We start from the raw sequence: 17,724 nt of genomic DNA, 5'->3' as shown, positions 1-17,724 counted from the left end.
CAGAGGATTGTGGGCAAAATGGAGGCCAAAGTTGCCTTTGCACTCTTCCTTTGACAGCTGATTTTGGCTCAGTGCCGCAGAGCTGGAGGGATGGAGGTTGAGGTAGCACCAGGCCGTTTTGCATCATGTCAGTGTCAGTCTCCTCCCATACTTATCCTCCTGAAGACCACATAAACCCCATCTCTGAGCCACCCTTGCAACTTCAGGGATACTGCTTGTGTGGCTCTTTCTATGCTGGCCATGAGTGGGCAAGTGTGTTCTGGACTTGGAGGCCCAGCTAGGAAGCTGGTGCACTTGTGAAATCTCATAGCTAAGTTTCTGGGAAATTGTGCGGCTATCCAGATCCTGCCTAGTGGTCATGGGATGGTACAGCCAGATGACTAACAGCTGTACTCACCTAAATATTCCATATGCACCATTCTGCATGGCTGGTTTCCCCCTGGGAAGTTTTGGACAGCTTTCATTGGCTTGCATCTCATTTTGAGACTTCCCCTAGCCCTTCCAAGAAGATCCTGATACTGGGAACGATTGACAGCAACTGAAGAAGGGGACAGCAGAGGATGAGGTGGCTAGATGGAGTCGCTGGGTGTGAGCTTAGGTGGACTCCGGTGGATGGTGGAGGACAGGAAGGCCTGGAGGAATGTTGTCCATGGGGTCATGATGGGTCGGGCACGAATTTGTGATTAAGCAACAACAACTAGCCCTTCCAGACATCAGACAAGGTGTTCCAGACATCAGGCTAGTGTGTAAATAGAGCACACAACTGTCTGACTCTAACATAGAATAATGTGCAAACTAGGTTAGTCTAAGTCACAAAGGGTTCTGATGCAGCACGGCTTAGTGTGACACCAGAACCAGAGCAGCTTTTCCATAGAGGCTTGATTTTCACCAAGAAAATACCTTGAGATCCTGTGGGTTGTAGCTGTTTGGCTCCTTAAGCTGCCTTGATTTCAGGGTGGGTTGACGAACGGGGTCAGTCTGCCTTGATGCAGGATTTAAAATTAAAAGATTTTCCTGGCAAGAACTGCAAAGCACTCTGCTGGACACTTCTCACAATCTCCTTACTACTCCTATTTACTTACTTATTTCGCCATTCATGTCATTTGTATGCTGCCCTGCAGTTGAGACTCCCTGGGTGGTTTAGAGTAATTCATAAAAACAGGCACTGGAGAGGTAATAAGAACCATAAAATCAGAAAATGTTAAAAAGTTTAAAACAGCAAAAAAAGACAATAACAGCAAGAGACTTTGCCAAAACACTAGGAATAGGTAAGCAAGTCTTGGGTGGTCAAGCAAGTCTTTAAGGACCTCAGAAAAGAGAGCGGTCTTACCCGCCACTGAAAAGAGGGCAGGTTTGGTTCTGGCCCTCCGGCTGCAGTGAGGAGGTTCTGCCATAAATAAATAGTGCAGTTGGAAGGGACCAGAAGGCCATTGGGTTGAACACCCTGCTGAGTACCGGACACCAAGTTTAACTATCCCTCTCAGAGGGCTGTAGACCCCAAAAGTTGAGTGTAGTGTCCAAGTAGACTGCAAGACAACAACAACTGACTTTTCCCTCCTTCAGACAGATTTGCAAAAATTCGACAGCTTTTTTTAAAAATTTCAGAGAGATTTGCAAGCAGACCTATGCGACACATGTTGGGAGTTGGCAGGGGAATTAAGGGGCAGCAACCTCCCGTTGTTCATTCTGATGAGCTGCCCCCGTTGCTTTCTTGCAGCTGTCAGCTCCTTTTGGAGTCTTGAGTAGCTCAGCAGTTCCCCACAGACTCAAGCGCCCAACTTCAACGGAGGTCAACCAATTATGCCAGAGCTTGGAATGCTGGCATTGGGTTCTGCCAGCCAAAGTTCAAGTTCACTGCTGCTTCTATTCCCAGGAGGCTTCGCATGACCACCTTGCTTAAATACGCACATCTTCCTCCAGACACTAAGTAAACAGACTGAGTAATTTTATATTTTCTGATTTAGACAAATATATTGTGTATTGAATAATGAAAAGCACACTCCTTTGCAAATTTAGAAAGAAAAAATGGCCTAAAATATGTACAGGATTGCCCCTAAACATGTTTATCTGTTGGAGAAATTTAGGATCCAAATATTTTGGACCTGAATGTTCAAAGAATTTGGACCAAAGCACACACACCAGCATTCCCAAGGCTCAGGGATTATGGGATCTCTAATCCAATATGTAGAAATTGAATAAGCCCCTTTGTTTGCCTTCATTTTCTTTTCTCCAACCATAAATTCCATTTATCCCAGACTTGGAGGGGTTTGTCTGCATACATATATGCATTTTTGTACACAAGTTTGCCTACTAGACACAACTTTGTGAGCAACTTTCTAATATAATACATTAGAAACATTCTTTTCACTAATTTGCATAATGTGCGTCTGTTCTTTGACTGGAGGACCCCACTGCAAAATTCAAAGAAACATGACTTATGAAGAACAACTCCGTTTTGCCTGGTGAATTGGTTTGGTTGATGCAAATTTAAATGCATCCTTGTCCCTGTGCTTCAGGTTGCTTATTCCTGAATTAGGTATTGTACTGAAATTTATTTTGAGTTCAACACTCCCTAGTATATCTCACCAGCTACCTTAAACATGAAGCTATTTAGCAAGAGTGAACAAATTTCAATCTGAAGCTCCCCAGCCTGGTGTCAATGGTGGGTTCTATTTTTGGAAAAGATACGTATTTTTTTCCAAAAGAGATTTTTCATGACAAAAGCATGTTTCAAGAAGCTTCAGTATCCTTCAGACAAACTTTTGTATTCCTACAAGCATGAGTATGTGTAGAGTTGAAGAGATCCATGAAATTATAATCACGGCGGAGCATAAAGCACCCGTGAGAGTGAACGAGGAACCCAGGGGAAAGGTCAATTGAGGTAGAACCTACCCTGCCTTTTCCTTTGCTGAATTTATTTGTGACACTCATGAGCCATCTTCTGGTGAAATGGTGCAGTAGCACTTGGAAGCGAAACCACATCTCCTCCTCCTGTTCTCTAGCAACAGTTGGAAACTGTTCCATTTGGAAACCCTTTTTTCTGCTTCTTGTAAGTAGGGACTGAGATGTCAGATCTCATTTGCTAATTTAGTACCAACCGGGCAGTGTGTACGAGAGGCAGGAAGGGAACAAAAGGGAATGGGAGAGAGAGGGAGATGTGCTTGCAGGAAAATCAATTTTCAGAGCCCTTCCACACAGGACTCAAGGTCAGTTTGCACATCACACTTCCGAGGCCTGCTGCTGCAGCCGGTTGCAACAAAAGAAAAGCTGCAGAGACCGCCATATTTATCATGTCACAAGCTTTTTCGGCGTCCACAGAGATGAGTCTTAGGTCATGCAAGCTTATGGCATAATAAAAGAGTTGCTCTTTGAAACACCCCAGGATTCTTTGTTATTTGTGACGTGTGAACCTAAGCTTCCAAATGTGCTTCAGAGGGAGGGGAGGCAGTTAACAGCTCTGTGTTATTGGAAGGGGACTTCTTGCCATCTTTCCTTTTAACTCCTTTTCCCTGGAACTGTTATTTTCATGCATGATTGCATTTCTATATCACCCCTTTCCCTCTTGCAAGGACTCCAAGGCATCATAAACAGGACCCCTCCCCTCTTCACAACAATCCTGTGAGGTAGGTTAGGTTGAGCACCAATCCATGGCTGAAATTACCCAGTGGCCTTCACAGCTCATTGGGGACTAGAATCGGGATCTCCTGAGCTCCAGTCCCACATTCTGACTACACCACACTGGCTCCCCACTATTTAAAACAAAAACCAAAACTGCATGGCTGGTTCAGCTTCATGGCACAGCAGCTGTGGCTGGAATGGAGTTCTGGGTTCTGCTGCCAATCGTCTTTCTTCCCCAACTACTTCCAGGAAGGACACTCAGGATGCCAGGCTGTGCAATGTCTTAAAAAAATAAAGCAGATTCTATGGGGGAAGAATTATGCCTTCCCTGCCCCCTTCTGCAAATGTTAGCACCTCCCCTCCCAAAGTGATTTCAGGAAATTGTGAGGTTGCTTGTGGGAGCTGCTTGCTCAGCTCCTGTGCAAATTTAATTTAAGGGATGGACAGCCATGATAGTGTCTGGCACATGTCCTCTCAGCACCCATGTGCTGCACGTGGGGAATTTGGTTTTTAGGGAAAAGGCTGCTTTAAGTTGGAGCAACCGGAAGGCACGTCACAGCAACGAATGGCAGCTCCACTTCTGTGCAGAATGGCCTCTGTGCTTAGAAAGCAGTGGGACAGGTGTGTGATGAGGCATCATGGGATGCAGCCTGTGGAAATGAGTGCACATGGCTCCCTTTCCAAAGATATTCCACCTTTTTTCTTTGCTTCTGGGATTGGGCTCCAGCAGCTTGTGAGACTGCCCCCTCTCCTTTTTATCTGCACAACAAACCTGTGAAGTAGGCTAGGGTGAGAGTCCCTGACTGGCTTGACACCACCGAGTAAGCTTCATGGCCTAGTAGCCATAGCCCCCCCTATGGAATGCGCTCCCCAGAGAGGTCCGCCTGGTGCCGTCGTTATTTGTTTTTCGGCGCCAGGATAAGACCTTTTTATTTAAATGTTATTTTAATTGTTAATTGTATTTATTGATTTTATATCTGTGCCAAGATGTCTCCGGATTTTTTTAGGTAATTGTATGATTGTTTGTTGTTTTGTAAGCCACCCCGAGGCTTTTTGCGAATGGGGCGGCATAAAAATTTTCTAAATAAATAAATAAAAATAGTAGGGACTAGAATCTGAGTGTCCTGAGACCAGCCCAGCACACTAACCATTAGGATACACTGCCTCAATGCAATACGCCAAAGATGCTGAAGCTAGATCAGATCAAGAGCTGTTTTGTTTCGTTTTGTTTCGTTTCGTTTCGTTTCGTTTCGTTTCGCTTCGCTTCGCTTGCAAGATGTATATGCTGCTTCATATTTCACTATGGAGATTTCAGAGCAGTGGACAATAAAAGATAGAACAATAAAATAATAGAATAAAATGTGAAAAGCGGAATCAATTAAACTGTGGCTGGTTAGTTCGATGCCTTCCTGAAATAAAAATATTTGCAGAAGAGAGCAAAAGCAGTCAGGTATTGGTGCCTCCTCATTTCCAGAGGCAGAGAGTTCCAGAGAAAGGACCACTATGAAGAAGCTCTTCTCCGCATGGACCTCTGTTGGGCCAAAGATTTAGATGGAACCATCAGGGGCATGTCCTCCACTCACCTCAATGCCTGGGTAAGTCGTTCAGGGTCTTGTACACTAGTGCCAGTCCAAAATGCTGCCTGGTGGGCAACCAATGCAGGCCCCCCAATGAAGGAGCTGCATGCTGAAAAGGCAGCGACAACTTTGCTGGCCATTCTGCACTGCCTCCAGCATCCAGACCAGTCTTAAAGGCGGCCCCACATGCAGTGGAATGCAGCAACGCAGGGTTGAGGTCATCAGTGCCCGTTCTGTGGCGATCAAGCTATCACAGTCCGAAGGGAACTGCAGCTGACACAGTAGCTGGAGCTGGCAAAGGCGCTCTGAGCTGCCAGGATCACTTGGGACTCCAGCAACACGATGGATCAAGGAGAGGAGTACCCCGGGACTTTGACCCGGTTCTGTCAGAGGGTGCACAGAGCCTGCCTCCCAGAGTCAAGAACCACTTGCCGTCAGGGCTTCTGTCTTGCCAGGATTCGGCTTCAGTTTATTGGCCCTCACCCAGCCCGTTCGCAGCCTTGGTATTATCCACCCTCACCTGATCCAGACATCACAGGGAGATAGTCCTGCTGCATGTCCTCAGCAAATAAGTTTGGGGGGCTGTACCTCATATGCCATAAAAGTGGTGGATGCCTGTGGGATTGGGGTACCCAAGACCATGATGGTATAATGCATTAAGTTGGGTGATTTTACCTGGATGGTGGCTCCTGAGCTACATTTAGTGCACACTGCAATGGTGTCCACATTTTACAAGTCCCAGAAATGGCCTCTACAAAATCCAGAAGACCTCGGGATTTACACCATTTGCTGAGGAGCGTGGGCAGGTGCAGGTCTTGCTTCCATCCCACTTGAGCAACCCTGTGGGCAACTGATTCGCCACTGTGTGTATGAAATGCTGGGCTAGACAGCCCTTTGGTATGATCCAGCAAGACTTTCTCACGTTCTTATGCAAGATCCTAAGGATGTTCTTCCACCTTTGGCTGCATAATGTGACCTTGTTGACCTTGTCCACCTCCAAAATTTCAGCGGTACTCGCTGAAGCTGCTTCTGCAACACACCAGTGCGGTTCCCCTAAGGTCCAGTAGATGCCTTCAGCAGAAACAAGTAGTAGACCCTTTCCTGGGCAGCACCACTTCAGCCTCCAGATATGGTGCAGTGGGGAGAAATGTTCCATTTTTCAATGCTCTCCACTTATACCAGTCTTCCTTGTAGAAGGGACACTTAGAAATCTTCTCAACAGAGGGCCAAAGGGAAGATAAATGTCTCTACCATGTGTGTGTACTATTCTATATGCACAGGTGCAAATTTAGAAACTATTATTGTATTTCAAATAGAAATGTGAAACATCGCAGTGGGGGGTGGTGTTCAGTTGACCCATGGGCTGGCCTGTTCAGGTGCTTTGGTGGGGAGCAGATAGAATAGCCTTCCCTCTTGAAAATGGAATTGAACAGGAGAGCTCTTCAGAAGAAGTTGCCTTAACCTAGAGAATGCCCTTTGGCATTTATTTACTTATATTTATATCCTACCTCTCTTCCTTCCACAGAACTCAGAATTCTCCTCCTCCTCTCAGTCTTATCCTAACAACAGCACCCTGTGAGGTGGGTTGGACTGAGGGCCAGTGGCTGGCCCAAATTCACCCAGTGAGCCCCATGGCTGGGTGGGGACTAGAACCCAAACCTCCTGGATTCCCAGTCCAGCTCTCCAGCCACCACATACATTCATCCCACCTCCCTTCACATAGAAAACAAGCATTTCAGGACAAAGTAGTCAGACTAGATTTGCCTGGTGAAGTAGAATTCAGAGATGTTCTCCTGCCCACTCCATTTTACTACCTGAATCTGCAAAAGGTAAAATTAGTCCAAAGTATCACTAGGTAAGAAAACTGTCCTTGGAGCCAATGTTCTGAAGAGCAGTTTGCCTTGAAGAAGCACTTTCCAATCTAACAGCCAGCAAAATGAGTAACAGAGAGCTCGACTGGCCCCTTTCTAACCTGAAAACATTGTTTACTGTTCCAAGGTGCTATTTTTAGCAAGCCTTTCAATGAAATTGCAATGGAATTGTGTCTGCATGTACTGCAGTAGAAAAGTAGGGTTGTTTGGCTTAGGCAGAGAAGCATCTCATTAACTAAAAGTGAGGACGCATCTGTTCCCCTTTTTACTTTTGTATGGGTTAGCCCATCCATGATTCACAGTTTTAGATATGTGTTTTTCTGTAGGAGCTATCATACAATATAATGCATTTCTACTTTTACTTCTTATGTAGGCAAGCTGGGTTGTTTTCACCAAGCTTTCTCTTTGCCACTGATATTGTTTTCTCCCCTTACTTATGCATACTAATTGATTTTCACCTTTTTAAATTTTTGTGCTCAAAGTTTATTCAATTCTTTTGTCTTTTCTGGAACAGATGAGGAAGCACCCCCATCAAGAGCAGGTCTCTCTGCCAAAAAAGGCAAGAGGCTTCCAAATAGTCTTTATTATGTTAAAACTGGCCAGCTAGACTAGCCGGGTATTACAAGAGGAGTATTGCAGAGTTCATTAATAGTCAAGTTCAGAAACCAGATAGTTAGGAAAATATCAAGTCAATTCCAAACTGAACCCTTCTCCTCTCTTATGAACCAAATAGTGTTAGCTCCACCCTCAGGGTGGTTCCTGCTGCTTCTGGGACAGATGCAAAACTAATCAATTGGTCTGCTCAACTGATCTGGCATCAGACTGTAGGACCAATCAAGTTATGCCTGCCCCCCCAGGCTCTGCCTGTTCAACAATGTTTTCCTCAGAACCAGATACAGTCCAACTCCCACCAGCCACTTGGCTTATCCCAGCATTTGCTGGCCTTGGTATGACAGCTAAGAACTGTTTCTTCCAGTTTGAAGTACTACTCTAAGGTCTTCATCTTGGAATGTTGCATTTTGGGAGACGCGGTTCCCCACACCTGTATTCTAGGTCTGCAAAGATGGGAAGATACATTCTGCGTATTAAACTGAAGGCTAGACCAAGCCAAATGATTTTTCAGGAGTGGAGGTTCTTATTTGGAATGCATGGGCATCAGTAGCTTTATGTCTTTTGTTTTTAATGTTTTATTCCTTTCTTCTCCTTTTAAAAGCCTTTCCCCCATCATGAGAAAGCACTAGCAGTGGCCCTCATCTGATCTGAGCTCATCACACACCACAATGAATTAGATGAAGGATGCAGCACCACAAAACAGCAGTTTTCCTCAGATGCCTTGCAGAACAAGGTAATTGCAGCTCAAACAAGGAGTCAGTTCACAAACATGGAAAGCCAGGGGTGGCTTATGAATCGCCCTCGGTGGCTATTCAGCCCCAAGTTTCCTGAAAACTAACTGGCACAGCAGGAATCCTGAGGCATTCCAACCCTCTCTTCCCTCCCCTGCCCCCCATAGGTATCCCCAAAGACACTGCAAGAGCCCTGATGTCCCACCCCCACCCAATCCTCACTTAGTGGCAAGGGTTGGGAGGGGGGAAGTAAGAATCACTAGAAGCCTTCCACCAAGATCATCATCAGCACCTCCTGCCATGTTGCTACCATTGGGTGCCTTGGGTGCTCAGTGATGAAACCAGATGACTGAGGCACATTCTACTCAGCCTCCTCTGCAGGAGGCCAGTCATACCACATACCCCCCACCCCCATCTTGGTGGTGGCAGCATCAGATGGGGAGAAATTTGCAGACACAGTGGCAGCCTCCATGAGCTGCCTTCAGGTGCTGCTTAGGCACATTAGGGCAGCTGACTTCTAGGCCACCCCAAATAAGACATGGCAGGTTCAGATGCCATGCTATTTTTATTATTATTATTATTATTATTATTATTATTATTATTATTATTATTATTACATTTCTATGCCGCCCCTTGCCGAAACCTCGGGGCGGCTTACAACACGATGTGCTATGTGGCCCAGGCTTGTAAAATCTGGTGGTTTTCCATGCCAACTTAACCCCATCAAGTTCTCTGCTGCAGCTTCCTCATGATGTCAGGAAACAAAATGAAAGAGGGGAAGGAAAGGTTAAAACGCTGTGTCCCCAGTCCTCAAAGTATCCCTGAATTCCAATTTCTCATTGCCATTTTCATCCCTTCACTGCACCACATTTGACAACTCTCAATCCCCCTTCTAGCATCTTTTTTTTGCCTTGCCTTGCCTTGCCTTGCCTTACCCTGCCCTGCCCTGCCCTGCCATCTTGCCTTGCCGTCTTGCCTTGCCTTGCCTTGCCTTGCCTTGCCCTGCCCTGCCCTGCCCTGCCCTGCCCTTCCATCTTGCCTTGCCATCTTGCCTTGCCTTGCCTGGTAGGGGTGCACAGAAAGTGGAAAAAAGACACATTGTTATTCCTCTCTCCATTGGGTCAATTAGCTTCATAGCACAAAGTTGTTTGGTGAGAAATTCATGACAAATAAAAGGAAGCACTTTTTCACAGAGCACATGATCAGTGCCACAGGATGTTGTGATGCCCACCAATTTGGAGGTCTTTAAAAGGGACTAGGAAAGTTTGTGGAGGAGTAGGCTTTCAGGGGCTACTAGTCCTGGTGGCCACATCCCTCCTCCAGTATCAGAGGCAGTATTCCTATGTTCACCTGCTGCTGGGAAACATGGGTGGCAGTGTGCTGTTTTACTCCCACCCAGTGCTTTCTGTGGGCAACTGTTTGGCCACTGTGTGTACATAATGTTGAATTAAACCAGCCTTTGGTCAGATCCAGTAAGGCTCCTGGAAGCCTGGTGACTACACAACTCACATGTTGTCCCTGTTGGCCAGCTGCCCTCATGACAACATCACATTTGTCATTTGAAGAAATTGGAGGAAAGTTTGGTGTCAGTTTCACCTTCTCCAGCACTCAGTTTTGTAAATCTCATGTTCTTTTTCCTAGATAACAAAACACTTGGCAAATTCTCCCCTAAACCAAATTGAACTGAAATCCTACCCTATCCCTAGTTTAGTGAAGGACATGGAAGACGATGGAAGAATCAACAACAAACGAACCTCTTACATTTCTTGTATATTGTTCTGCTACAGACTGTGCAGGCATTAGCAGCTAAACAAAATTGCTATGAAGAAATATAACAGTAATGTCCTCTTCATGGATAAGTCATTGTAACAGTGTTGATATTCTGGAAGTTTTCCAGGAGGAGGAGGAAAAGGATGGACTCTACAGTCCAGTTTTATTCATCATCTACCAGGATGATATCCCCAACAGCCATCCTCCGTGGAGATGGTTGCCTTCTCACAAGCAGATCCTCATCGATCTCATCTGACCCATTCCCTCGTCCCCGGTGCTTCCTGGCTACATTGTCAAGCAACTTGCTCGCGTTACTCAGAGTCTTGTGAGCTCGCAGGCTTGCTGTTTTCGGCTTTCCTTCTACCAGGTCAGCTCCCATGGCTCTTAAGGGCTTGTTTTTTCCCAGACATACCTGCTGATCTTTCATCTGCTTCAACTTAAAGCGCTGCCTACCATTTTCCTGTGCAAAGGTGTCTGTTATCTTCCCATCCTCTTGGACGTCAGCAGCTTGGAGGGTGCCACACACGTTCTGAGGCATTAAAGGTTTACGGCATCGTATGGGAGAACCTTCAAAAGTATTCTTTTTTGCAGGCTTGGTTTTTCCCTCTGCAGGTAAAATAATCTGAACCTCACAGATGGGCTTGGTACTTGATATGTGGACACTGTCTTGATTCTCTAATGTGAACTTCTCTGTTGTCTTGGCATTATGGAAGTTTTCCAGCTCTGCCAGAGCCAAATTTTTCACCCTTTTTACATGTGGCTCACTACCAGTGGAGCCAATGCTGGCTAATTTAAAAGCAGCCAGTTGGGCATCTCTCTGGAGGCTCATGATCTTCTGCAGCTGTGCTTCTTTTACTTCCAAGGGGATATCAAGAGGAGCCAGCTTCACGGGTCTTTTCAGTACCAGGTTCTCCATGCTTTGAGACTCTGTTGCATAAAAGGGTTTAGGAGAAGTAGTGCCATCCCTAGATACTTTTTCAGGATGGTTTTTAATCTCCTCCTTCATTGGCTTAGTCTCTGAAAGGTTGGGAACAGAGCAGTGGAAGCTGGAGGATCGGAGACCTTCCCTGGTTTTGTCATCTCGCAATACTAGGGTGGTTTTCTTAGCAGGTTGCAGGTTCATCAGAGTAACTTTACTGACTGTGCAATTCAACTTGGGCGTTCCTTCATCTGTTATCTGGGGAAAAAACAAATAAATAGCCATTTCAGTGACCTGGTGCCTTGTATGTCTTCAGAAGTGCCTTTATTTAAATCTATTTTTCTGTGAGAAAATTGAATTCAGTCTGGCTAGAGAACTCTGTTCATTAATCTACAGACCAATGACAAAAATATCAGCTCTTGTCCCACTTTGGAATGGAGACCAATTTACAGGGTTCGGTCCTTGTGGTGCTGCAGATCAGCAAGGGAATTTAAATCCCTAAGAGGCTACACACACACAAACACGGTTTCAATTGCCCAATGCAATGCTTCTACCTAGGTAAAAGCAACCTCATCAAGTTGGGCAAGGTTAATTCACTGGCACAGTTGCTTACATTTGTTGACGTATTGCAACACCAGCTTTCACCCCAATTCATGGTGTGCCACAGCTGAGGTTCTCTATAGTTGTCTCCAAAAACGGGACGGTCCTCTCATCCTTGCTTTGCTAGATTTAGCACCGGATGGAAAGAGCCCATTCATGAACAGAGAGCCAGTCCCTTATCTGAACACACTATATGCAAAAAAGCGAATTGCAAAAGTGGCTTTGTTTTACTCAAGCAGCAGTGAAGCAAATGGACTGATAGTTCCATCCTTCCACACAGTGACAGATTTCTACAGGAACCCACATCAAAGGTTGAGTGTGTGCTAAGTGCAGGTCTTTGAAAGGTGGCTTGCTCTTAAAATGTCAGTTTTCATGTTGCCAGAGTCTGATCAAGATAAGAAGCCATGCTGAACAACCCACAGTTCACAGTCCAAAAACAAACCGTAAGTTCTCTCCAGGGGTTGTTCATATTGACCATCTGCCTCTCTGTGGCTGCCCATATAGCCATGCCAATTCCCTTGGACTCACCCACTTTCTCCCAACTCCCCATCTTTTGGTGGTTTCCGAGTCTTTGCACAGAACTTTCTCCCATTCTGAAATCTTTTTTTTTAGTTTTTGGGTTTTTGTTTGTTATAGTTTTACTCCCATGGCTTAATTACCAGAAGGAAGGGCTTTAAGCTGGAATGCACTGTTTCTTTGGGTCCTCCCATTTTGCCTTCAGCTCTGCTCACCACTGCCGCCTCCAAGGGCTTCTCCAAAGTTGAACCCATCTTTCAGTCATTGAGAGGTTCAACACCCTGCTAGAAATGTTCACTGGCCAGATACACAGTAGAAGATGTAGGGTGGATGTCAGGAAGTACTTCCTGACGGTTAGGACCTCTAGGGTATGGAAAGGGCTTCCACAAGGGATGGCTGAAGCCTGAACAGTGAGGGTGTTCAAGGATAGGCTGGACATGCACCTGGTTGGCATGTCATGAGTGAAGCTGGCTGGAGCCAGGGGTCAGACTAGATGGCCCAAAAGACCCCTTCTGACTCGCTCTGTTTCTGTAAAGGTTGCTGGATTTGTAAGTTGATGCTTTTATATTGTTCCAAGAACTTTGGCTAGATTTCCTTCTTCCTAGATTTGGCTAGATTGCCTGCCTGCTTTTCTTGCTCCTCATTTTGAAGGCATATAAATATGTAGACTTCATCTTCCTTCTCCTTCCTTTTGCCCACCTGAAATTTACCTCCGCAGAGCAGCTGCTCACCCTTGCTCTGCGACAGCTCAATCCTCCTGAAGCCTGTACTAATGAACTTAACCTCTGTCAAGCCTTAAGCACAACCATTTGCTCTCCCTTCCGCTGCACATGTCACTTAATAGGCCTGCTAAGTACTTACTTGCTTGGTGATTAATGATATGCAGGACCCAGCTGCTTTGCGGGTCCCTTCTGTTGTTTGCTGCACCGCGGAAGCATTGTTCCCAGCACCTGCAGGCAAACTCTTGTGTGAAAGGCTTTGTATATTTGCTGATATGGCACAGGAACAGCTACTGAGTCTGATCCTTGTTCCATCTTGCCCTGAACTGCCGACACAGACCAGCAGCGGCTCCCTGGGGTCTCCTAGCCCTATTTAGAGATGGGATAGGTTCATCGAGGGCCTTCTGCAAACAAAATAGGTGTTTTATGCTTAGCAACAAGACTGCACCATCCAATGTGGCTCCCCTTAGCTTTCTGAACTCAAGGATAATGGGAATCCTATTGGGGGGTAGAAGAGTGCGGAGGCTAAGTCTTCTGCCCTGGAACATAGGGAGGGCTCCACCAAGACACTGCACACTGGGGCAGAGTCCATCTTCTCCACTCCCTCCCTGCCAGAACACCCCAAAATTTCTAATTCTGGGGTGGGGGGAGCTTGCAACCACAGAGGTGGAGCTGATGCAGTTCTTTCCATGCTCACTGCAAAAGCAAATGGGCGAGGAGGGGCGCAGACCTCAGAGGTGGGACCCTCACTAGGGATGAAGACAGAGACTTTGATCTGAGTTGTTATACTAAGCAAGGCACGTTCACGCATGCATTGCTCAGAACACATGAGCACTACATAAACCATTGCATGTACGAATGAATAATTGTGTCACTCACCCCGTGAGCAAAGCAAATACATTGCATAGATATGCACTGATTTCTATCTGGGTTGCAGTAAACAAACCGGGATGCACAGTGGGAGGATCCAGATTTAGACATCGTTAGAGTAGGCACATTGATTTGCATGAGTGTGGCTAAGTCTGACTCCAATGGCAGCAGTCCGCACATCCCATTATGTGAACCAGTCTATTGGCGGAACATTGCTCTCCTTGTATTCACCCAATCTTGCTCTATCTTCAGGTTGGGACTGCAGTCAGGGCTCGGAGAGCAGCGCACATCACTGATCCACTTAGCCAGAGGCAAGCTGCCTTCAGAGAGAGAGCTAGCCCAGGTTAAATCCAAGCTAATTTGAAGTCCTTGGAATGCCCTGGACCAGCACGTGCTTGTGTCCTCGGTCCTCTCATGCATTGCTAATGGCTTGCTGCTCAATGCACTGCTTATTCAATACGGCGCAGCATTTGCCTGGCATGGAATGCACTGGGGAGCTGTGCAGAAACCTTTGATGCAAGACCTGTCTACACTTACAAGCAAGAAAACCTACCAATGCAAATGATTTGGCAGATGCTAGTGCATACAAAATCCTGGCCTCCCAGGGTTCCCTACTTAAAGTCTTCCAGTTAGAGGGGGGAAAAAGACATAAAATGCTCAGAAGAATTAGGTATCTGTTCCATTTTGAACTTCAGACTCCGATCTCACACAGTGGTCTGCAAAAACACCTGGTATTTTCAGATTTAATCACCTGACACCGTCAAGACCTGGCAGTGCGTACAGGGGCATCTCGTTATAAGACTGTGACCAAGTTCTGTATTGTTCCATATTGGTTGGCATGTGTTATTGTATGTATTTTGCCTTGCCCTTTCCTTTCTTTTTATTTCTGGATGAATCCATCAGAAGGGTTTAGAAATTTGCTATTATATTTCCAGCACTTATCCATACCTGCAAATATGTGATTCATATTCACATATCCATAACCATGGATATGTCTTGCAATGAATGGATGTACTTTGCATTCTCTCCACCCTTACATTGGCAGGTCAAGAGCAGGGATGTACAAGAATTTCATGCAATACTCCTAAGCTTCAGCATTTGTTCCATTCGTATGTGAATGCTAAACTTGCAAATTCCCACCTTGCAAAAAAAAATCATTTGGAAGAAAACCGTGCACTTCACAAGTGTGCACTTTTTTTGCTCATAAAAAAAGCAATTTCGCATTTTAGTCCATGGAGGAAACATATGCATGCATGCTTTGAAAAATGCACACTTTTCCTGCTGCAAGAGCTCAAGAACAAAGCAAAGCAAACCAAACTTCAAGGTGGAATTCAGAGAATTCTGAACTAATGGATTCTTTCTTCCCTGAGAAAGAGGAACCTACATCCAAGGAGCTGTTAACTCTGTGATAATGGCAATGCATAAGATCTGCTTTCCTATTCATTGGGGTGAAGTTGTTAACATTCAGTAAAGACCAAGACGGTTGACTCATTTTTCTCCCAAATGCTTCTTACTACGAAAGTTCAAATATTTGATCCTATGCAGACTAACTTGGGAGTGGACCCTCTGAACCCAGCAAGTCTTATTTCTGTGTGAACATGTGGAAGAATTTAAATGTCTCCTATGGGGTTGCATTCAAAATAATTCTCGTGGCTGACTGGCCTAAACCCTCTTGATGAACGTTGTGGCCGAATAAGGTTTATGGTTTTTCTGATGCAAATGTAGCAACCTGCCAATGAAAAAAATCACAAGGAAAAACAGAGCAGACACAATACGTTGTGAACTGTGCAGCTGAAATTCCCTGGCATTATTACCAAATTCAACTTCTGCTGCACAGATTTGTGAAACAATGACTCGCAGCCATGGCAGATTGCAGTCATAATCCAAGATCGCAAGTGGGTAGTCGGTGCAGAATTCCAGGGAAACTGAAAGCATGTTGATAAGATTCTTAATATTTTTTGGGAGTTTCGCTATTCTATAGGCATTTTCCTTTTGTTTCTTATAATTAAACTTATATAATCCAGGGAACAGGAATGGATCACAGCTGACATAATAGTCAAGTCATTTCATTTTTTCCATTCATTTGATTTCTATACAACTCAAGAGCCAAAGCTCTCTAGGCAGGTCACAAAGTACATGGAACCCATCCCAGATATGTTCCAAACTCTTTCCACTACAAATGCAAAACAAATTTATATATTTCTATGAACCAACTCAATTTGACCTCCCAAAAGTGAATACATTTTCTGAATGAATTTGCAAACCTGTGATCCAGTTCGCCCACCCAAAAGCATATACCGAAAAATACATACATTTGAAAAAGTTGCATGAAAAATGCATGCATTTGAAGGAAGTAATGGGGGCAAATGTGTGCTTTTAAAAAGCAAACATCACCCCAACTGAAAACCACTCTCAGCGGTGTGTATACCCATGCCAAAGCAAAGAAAATGCTCACAACCTGCCACTTACTTTTGAGATGGAAATCGGACAACTTCTCTGAGCTCAGGTCCCACGCCCATCCTTTCTGCAAAACTACCTAGCGTCCTTCTATAACAGTTACATCACAAGGTGATGCATTACTTAACAGCCTTAATCAAGCTTTGATTCTCCAGCACAAAATGATGACTGAGTTGACCTTTGCCAAGGACAGCCAGCTGGAGTCACCAAATGTCCTTCTGCACCCTTGACCAAGCCTCAAAGGTCAAAACCTTTGAGCCTCTCAGACCAAGATCAGGATCCATGAGAACAAATATCCTAATTTAGGCTTCTAAATCCACACAATCCAAAATTAGCCTTACTCATGAACATCACTTTCCAAGCAGTTTGTGTATTTAAGTGCTAATATAAGGTCCAAGAGATCTGACTTTAGGCACTCTACACTCTAAGCTCTCCAATCTCCATGCCTAAATATAAATGTCTTGCTTTTCATAAGCCCTTCTCAACCTATTGATTAAAGTGAGAGTGCAGTCTTGTATTTGAATCACAGGAGAATCAGATTTAATGGTGCTGTTTTACACTGCACTTTGACACTCTTATTAGAAAGGCTGAGCATCTGATATTGATATTCACAACCTCATCTGTGTACCACATTGTTGTCTGAAAGCTGCCCTTCCACCCATGACTCTTTGAGGAGGCCAGGAGCTACAGCCCCTGTTTCCAGAGAAGCTGAGCTTCCCACTTATGGAGCCAGAAGTGGAACTTCTTTTGCAGTTTCATGAGACCTAGAGAGATAGTATGGAGAAAGTGACTGGGGTTGGATCAGAAAGACTTGGATTCAAGGCTGTATAAAGATCCAGTTTACACAAAACATGGCGGCAAGCCAGGCTTTGACCTCAGAGATGCAGCCAGATGGGACTCCCTTGTCACACATCTGTATGATGCAAGTGTATGCCACATTGTTGCATACTTTACAATTTAAACATGATGTTTTAAAGTATCTTCAGTGTTCTTTATGGATGGGCACCATGCAACCCTTCTGGCCAGTTTTGTTCTTCTCCTGTGCTATCATATTTTGTCAGCTGGTGTGGTGGTAGTGAGAACACTGAGAAATTGCTCACCCCTTGTGTGTGTGTGTGTGTGTGTGTGTGTGTGTGTGTTTATATAGAAATGTATGAATTGGTATGAATCTATGAAATGCTACTGAAATGTGTGTGATGGTATTTTATATGGATTGGAAAAATCATGGCCTTTTGCCTGGTATTTTGTGAGCTACCCTTGAATATAATTCCTTCTGTGCAAAGATGGAATATAAATTGTGCTACTTTTATTGATAAAATATTCATGGACTACCTACAAAATACATACAAAATATGTGAGCTGTAAAAAGGCTAACCCAACCTCTCAAGGGGAAAAAGCTCCATAATAAGAGGGAATTTAATTGTATTTAAGGAGCAAAACAGACATTTAACTCTGTATCTAGCA

The 17,724-nt window shown here is 44.9% G+C and overlaps 1 protein-coding gene across 1 annotated transcript in view; it reads right to left on the bottom strand.

Annotated features, from left to right (window-relative positions):
- Window positions 1-10,342: 10,342 nt before the first annotated feature.
- Window positions 10,343-17,724, bottom strand: part of LOC123035014 — a 74,365-nt gene continuing 66,983 nt past the window's right edge. The window contains exon 2 of the mRNA XM_044452846.1: window positions 10,343-11,356. Coding sequence (XP_044308781.1) covers window positions 10,343-11,302 — 960 coding nt within the window. The 5' untranslated portion in view covers window positions 11,303-11,356. The remainder of the gene's footprint in view (window positions 11,357-17,724) is intronic.

This window comes from Varanus komodoensis, unplaced genomic scaffold (genome assembly GCF_004798865.1).
Source record: "Varanus komodoensis strain SLA01 unplaced genomic scaffold, ASM479886v1 scaffold75, whole genome shotgun sequence".
Taxonomy (NCBI): domain Eukaryota; kingdom Metazoa; phylum Chordata; class Lepidosauria; order Squamata; family Varanidae; genus Varanus; species Varanus komodoensis.
Note: the sequence above shows the minus strand (reverse complement) of the source record. Positions and strands in the feature narration are given on the sequence as shown.